Source organism: Cyrtonyx montezumae, unplaced genomic scaffold (assembly GCF_038088225.1).
Source record: "Cyrtonyx montezumae isolate F1298 unplaced genomic scaffold, pur_monq_1.0 scaffold_3, whole genome shotgun sequence".
In the NCBI taxonomy this organism is placed as follows: domain Eukaryota; kingdom Metazoa; phylum Chordata; class Aves; order Galliformes; family Odontophoridae; genus Cyrtonyx; species Cyrtonyx montezumae.
Window position 1 is genome coordinate 27858732 of NW_027072034.1, and position 6798 is coordinate 27865529.

The 6798-nt window shown below is 57.8% G+C and overlaps 1 protein-coding gene across 1 annotated transcript; it reads right to left on the reverse strand.

Moving 5' to 3' along the window:
• Positions 1–582: 582 nt before the first annotated feature.
• On the reverse strand, positions 583–3769 carry ING1 (inhibitor of growth family member 1). Its single transcript, XM_065740992.1, has 2 exons — positions 3572–3769; positions 583–1751 (listed from the first exon to the last, which is right to left on the reverse strand). The coding sequence occupies exons 1-2, from the start codon at positions 3705–3707 to the stop codon at positions 1048–1050; spliced, it is 840 nt and encodes a 279-aa protein (XP_065597064.1). The 5' UTR covers positions 3708–3769; the 3' UTR covers positions 583–1047.
• Between the last annotated feature and the right edge of the window lie 3029 nt (positions 3770–6798).

Sequence of the window (6798 nt, forward strand, 5' to 3'; positions counted from 1 at the left end):
ACAGCATCAGGTTTCCTAGCAGCAGCTTGCTGGAGCTGCTAAGGTTAAAGAGAAATTATAATTTTTATAATAAACTCTTGGAATGATCGTTGAGCGTGATTGCTAAGAAGCAAACTGTCAAAGTCGTTTCATTTATTTCTTAATATCACAGCTGTACAATTTTCATACATACAGCAGCAAATACGCATTGGTTACACAATGGCATTTGGCTGCATTTCCAAGTATAATACAGTAAGTGCAATTCCACTTAAAAATGTACATTTATACAACTTAAACAAATTAAGGATTGCTACGCTACTATCGGTGACAGTATAAAGCTTCATTTATGTTAAGTCATTACTAAACCACTTCCTGGTTAAATATAAAACATACTCAATCATTTTAAAATTGCTCTTGTGGTACTCGGCCCGAATATAAAATATTTGTCGTGTAAAATTTAACCATTAGCTTTCCTTTTAAATAATCCTCTGAGCCTGTTAAAACATTTGCCGTCGAGCTGTCATGCCAGCACTTCGTAGCAGGAACCAAATTCTACCCTCCCTCGGTTTGACCTCGTGCTGCCCATCACCAGAAGAAGTGACATTTGTAATATATCGCAGCTTTATTCAGATACAACCAGAGGGCTAAACTATTTTAACAGCTTGGCTCAAATATAAATAACATTCTTCCGTAAGGAAAAAGAAATTACATTTTGGAAATATCTGTCGTCAACATTTCAATGGTTGGTGCACTGTGAGCACCAGGGGGGAAAAGAAAAACAAAAAAAACCCCATTAATTAATCTTTTAAGACCCACATGGGTATTTAGTTTAAACTCTTATAACTTTACTTTTGGAATACATTGGTCCACAGACCATATTCTTGTTACAGCATCCCAAATGAAAAACAAAACTGCTCTTATTGCCGTCCCTGTAACAGGAATGGTTCCATTTTAAACCTCCTTTAAAAATATACATCTTACAATCCGTTCACCTCAACAAAGGTGATGCTGACAATAAATACACTGGTTTGGTGGTTTTCTTTTTCTTTTCCACAGAAAGTCTAGAAACTACCTGTTGTAGGCCCTTTCTTTTTTAGACTTCTCCAACGCCTTGTCCATAGTTTTCTCATTTTCTCCTCTGCATTTGGGGCAGTACCATTTGCCCTTCGGTTTATGATTGAGTCCCACACACGAAAAGTGAAACCACTCAATGGGGCACTCATCGTTGTCACATCCTATCATTTCTCCATAAGAGACTTGGTTGCATAAGCAGTATGTCGGCTCATTAGGATCAATGGGCAGGTCTGGGGGAGAAGCTTCCCGCTCTGCTTTAGCCTTGGATCGTTTCTTCTTCTTGGATGTCTTCGCCTTCTTCTCCTTCGGAGTTCCCGAAGTGATGTCGTCGTGGTCGTGATTATTTGAAGCATTTTCTCGATTCTCATTATTTCTTTGCCTCCTTGACCTCTTGTTGTTGGGCTTTTCGGACTGAGCGATTGTCTCGTTCTTTGACTTATCCTGGCTGGCCTTCCCACTGTTTCCGGTGCTGTCGTTGGTCTCTTGGCAAGTCTCAAACAGCTCCACGTGGCCGTCCACTTGCCTGGATCTGTTCTCGACGAGCTCCACCATCTGACTGACGATTTGGATCTTCTCATCTCCCAGCTCCTGACTCCGAATCAACGCCCTCTGGATGCAGTGCAGCATTCTCCTCTTCTGCACGGCATCGCTCTCTCGTTTAAATTTTTCATAGTAGTCATCCAGGTCCTTCAGAATCTCTGCAAAGAAGAAATAAAACCAATGAGCACCTCCGATAGCTCAAACGAGGAGCTCTGCCCCAGCTAACGCCGCAGCCCTCCCGACCTCATTGAGTCGGGACGCGGCGGAGCCCAGCGGCCGCGGCTCGCCGAGCCGTTCCCAGCGGCGGCCCCGGCCACACCCCGGACGTGACGGAGCAGCTATTGTTCTCCGGCAGGAAAGCGGCGGCGGTTCCCCGGTTCGCAGCGCGACCGCCCGAGCAGGGAAAGAGGGGGAGGAGGGGCGCGGAGAGGAGCGGAGGCGGCCCTTCCCCCTCACCCTTCCGCCTATCGGAAGGGGCGACGCGGAAAGCCCGCCCCTGCTGGCGCGCCGCGCCCAATCGGAAGCGAGAAGAGCCGAAGCACAGAGCCAATCGCAGCGCGCGAAGCTACCCACGCGCCCGCCCCTCAGTGCCGCCGCGCCACTCACGAGCGGGAGGAGGCGGGGCCGAGCCTCTTCCCCACTCCCGCGACGCCGCCGGCCTCCGGACGCCCAAGGTTGGCCTGCCCGCTGCTGGCGCCGCAGCCAATCGCGGCCCAGCGGCCGGGGCAGGTCGAGATATTCAAATCAACGCCACAGAAAAGTTGCTTCTCGAAACGTCACGAGGGGGCGTGGCGAAAGGCGGGACAACCCACCCGACGGCCCAACCAGCGATAAGAGGCGGGCCGAGGCCGGCCCGAAAGGAAGGCGCCTACCAATCAACACGCGTGGGGGCGGGGAGAGCGGCGCTAATGCTAACGAGGGGTGGTTATAAAAGCCACGCCGACGCCAAAACCCCACCACAGCGCGGAGGCATCCGCTGGCCGCGCGGTCTAGGAGCGCGGCGCAACCGCGCCGACCGCCCGGCTCCGCCGCCGCCGTGTCCCCGCCCGCTACCCGCTGCCCTGCCCCCGCGGAAGTTGCCCCCGCGACCCTTTTCCTCCCGAGGGGCCGCCTAGGCGAGATGCCCGCCGGGCAACTGCACGGCTCGTTCCCCACCGGCCCGGGAGCCGCGGGCAGGGGGTCGCGGGGGCTGAAGGAGGAGCGGGGCGCTCCCCACCCCGTGCCCCGGCCCCGGCTGTCAGCGCTGCCGTTTACGGCCCTCCCCTCCCCCCATCCCCGCGGACACCGGCGAGCGAGTGACAAAGCTGCCCCCGGCCCGGCCCGGCCCTCCCTCCGCCCGTGGGGCAGGGGCGCAGCGTGCCCCAAAGGGAAGGAAGGAGGTACCCCGGAGCTGGGCACATCCGTGAGCGCGACCCCCCTCCCCCCCCCCGTGTATACACACACACACACACAGCACGGCCCCAGCCTCCCCGCCTCACCGGGCGCAGCGAAGAAAGCACACCCTGCCCCCCGCCCTGCCTAACCCCCTCCGCTCCCGTCCGCCCGCCTGCCCCCCCACGAGCCGCCTCTCTCCCCTACTCCAGCCATCATGAATACTGTACATTCCTCTATGTTGCGCCGTAATCTCTCCCTCGCCGTCCGCACGCCACTTTCCTCCGTACCCCCTGAAGCCTCCCCGCGAAGCCTAACCCCCCCCCCCGCCCCGCTTTGTGCCCCGCTCCCTGCCCCCGCCTTCTCGGCCGGCGATTCGCACGGCGAAGCGGAGTCCTCGCTCCGTACGAGGAGCTGGGGACCTTTTGTTCCGCCCCGTGACAAGAGGCAGCGCTGCGGCTCGGCCCCCCCCGGCACACGACTGCCGTCCCCGCGGTGCTGGGGGCACGCACAGCCGAGCCCCGGCTCCGGGGAGAAGAAAGGCACAGACACCCTCCCCCAGCCCCAGCCCCGCACCGCACACACGCACGCAGGGCGAGCGCTCTACCTTGGTATTTGGCGTCGATTTCCCTCATCAAGGAGACATTTCTCTGCAGATCGAAGGGCAGAGACTCGATGGAGTCCAGATAATCCTCCACGTAGTTCACGAGGTGCAGCTGCTCTCCGTTTGCGGGACTCAACATTTTTATCCGGCGAAGAGGAGGGAAGGAGAAAAAAAATAAAAAATAAAAAATAAAAAAGGGGGGGGAGGGAAAAAAAAAACACACAAAAAACAAAAACCCTCCTCCTTCTCCTTCTCCTCCTTCCCCACGCCTCTCTCCGCCGCTGTCCGTGCCCCGTTCCCCCGGCAGCTACATGGGAGCCCGCTGCCAGGCACGGCCCCCGCCGGTCCCTACAGCCCGAGCAGCTGACTGAATGGCTGTCGCGGCGGGGAACTCACGGAGGAGGTGGTAGGAACAATCAGCGGGATTTGTGCGTGCGGAGAGGGGGGGGGAGGAGGAGGAGGGAGGGAGGGGGCTCGGGCCAGCCCCTCCGAAACACGCCGCCAGCAGAATGTGCCCCGCCGGGCGCTGTCACGGCCGGCCCGGCCCGGCCCCGCTCCGCTGCCCGGCCGCAGCCTCCCCGCCGCGCTCGATCCAACGTGGAGGAGCCGCAGGAGCCGAATCCCAGTTTCAAACACTTGGGAAACACTCAGCCCCGCCACACACAGCGCATGCGCGGCCCTCCCCGCGCTGTGTACACACACGGACGGACGGACACACGGACGCGGGCGCACACCGCGCGCGCACGCTCCCCTCCCCCGCCCGGAACCGCGGCGGGGCCCGGCACCGCCCCGCGCTCCTCGGCCCTCCTCCTCCTCCGCCCCTTACTCACGTTCGGAGGGGTAAAGGGGGGGAGGGGGGGGGAAGGAGGAGGCGGAGGCTGCGGAGGAGGGCGGCCCCGCCGGGGCACTGCGGGTACGCGGGGCCGGAGGGGAGCGGGGTGCATTGGGGGGGGGCGGGCCGAGCAGCGGCTCCGGTCGCCCGCCGCGGGGGCGCCGGGAACCACGCGGCGCCGCCGCCTCGCTCCGGGGGCGGGGCCCGGCCCGGCGCGGGGCGCGGAGGGCGGCGCGGCATCCCGCCTCTCAGCGGGCGGGCGCATCGATCGTCCCCGAGGCCGCTGGCAGCCGCGCCGGCCAATCGCGTGCTCCCTCGTGGCCCGCCCCGCGGCCGCTCGGCCAATCGGCGCCAGGCGGGAAGGAGGGGAGGGCGCGGCGGTGACAGCGCCGCCCGGGATACCGGAGGGGCGGGAACGCGCGCAGAGGGGTGGGGAAGGGGGAATGGGGAGGGTGCGCATGCGCGGCGCTCGCCGCGCGAGCAGAAAATGGAGCCGCGCGCTCACAGGGGAGGGTAGAACTATGTTTCCCGGCAGGCGCAGCGCGGGAAGCAGCAGCGCTGGGCGGCAACGCTCAGCGGCAACGCTCAGCTTTTCCGTAGGGCGGCTTCGTCCGGCTTGTCCGCCGGATTCTCCTGCGAGTCGAGCCGCCAGGAAGGACCGGGAGGGAGACGCTGTCCGGGCCGCCGTTCCCGGTCCGAGGAGGCTGGCGGAGCCGCGGGAGGCGGTGCGTGACCGCTGCCGGCACAGTGCCCTCGGATTGCAGTTGTGAGGTGTTGCTGAGCAGCGGAGCCCGGCGGAGGTTGGACATCGCTGGTCTTTAAGATCCCTCCCGACCCAAGCGCAATACGGTGCTGTTATTTCACAGGGCGGCTGCTTGTTTCCTGAAGACGTTTGAGCTGTCAGTCCTTTCCCCTGGTGTTCTGTTTCTGTGAATTGCTGTGCTTGCTGAAGCAGACGCTGCTCGCCTGAGCTCTTACGTAAGTTTCTGTGAGTACTACAGCATCCAGGCAGCGCTCCAAGCTGGCGCTCCTGGCCCGCGCGCTCTGAGTTACACTGAGAGCTGTGCAGTGGCGGCAGCAGCCCGCGAGCAGCACAGCTGAGTCGCTGCCTCCACCTTCCTTCACTCTCGCCTTGAAGAAGCTGGGCTGCTGTCAGCAATTACAGGTGGTTAACGGACCCCTGGTAGTGATGTGGTACAAGTCAGACGTATAACAAGAATTTAGGTGAGTCCCAAGGAGGGCCATTCTAACAAGAAAGGGCACAGCCGTGCTAGACACACAGGAGTAATTATACATAGGTAGCTCTGAAGGTAATGTCTCATATTTCCATGGAAACTACAGATGTGAGGAGCACAATAACACTGCTTAATAGAGCAAATTCTCAGCTACAAATCACTGTTTTTCAACACAGTCACCACCACTGGCTATGCACTTTTGCCATGCAAATAAGGAACCAGTTCATAAACATACCTGCTAATTTGCTGAACAAGATATTTTATTCCTCATTACAGGGAGGTGCAACTTCCAGAGCATGGCTGTGGCCTGCCAGGCTTCAGTGGCTTGCTTGAAACCAGATGGGTGTAGATGTGTGGAGGATGGAGAACTGTCACCTGCTGTAGGAGCACTGTTTGTTCAGTCTTCCTCCATTTGCTATTTGGTGTGGGCCTGAAGAGTGACAGAAAAAGCACCAGTACTGCAGCAAGGATAGGGCTGAGTTCATCTGCGAATGTGCTTGGTATCTCTTTTCACAGTTCCTTCTTTATGCTGTGCGTTGGCCTTTTTCCTCTGAACTACAGCAGGAAGATAAGATGGGAGATTCTGAGTGGACTTTCAGTTCTCCTTTGCTAGGGGCCTGCTCCTTGCTCCGGCAGAGCACTCATCAGTGTGGGGAATGACTGCCATGTGTCAGAGCAGGAAGGGAGCCGTGGGCTTTTGTTTTCTTCCTATTTGCTGTGCTTCACAGGAAGATGACATACCTAATGCTCCTCCTGCTCCCAAGCCCCTCTGCTCTGATTGTACAAAAGCTTTTCCTATTTAGAAACCCAGTTTTAAGTTTTTCAGAGGTTTATTGGAGCCACAGCCTTGCTAAAAATCTGTACTCTGCAATGAGAATCAAAGGAATGTGTAACCAGATAAAACTCATACAGCTCCCATTGAGTGTATTTTGTGTACGTAATATATAGCTCATGTAGCATAAATATTCCCATAATTATGTCCCTGGTTCATCAGCATAACATTCCAAACTCTTAATATAAACGGAATAAAATCCCAAACCTTCAACTATGGTCCATAAATGCAGATATTGGGGATATGTTGTGTAAGGACTTCTGCCTTAGTTGAGTCCAATAGGCACTGTCTGTGTGCTGGGCCACCTTCTCACACCCTGGGTGGAGGAGAT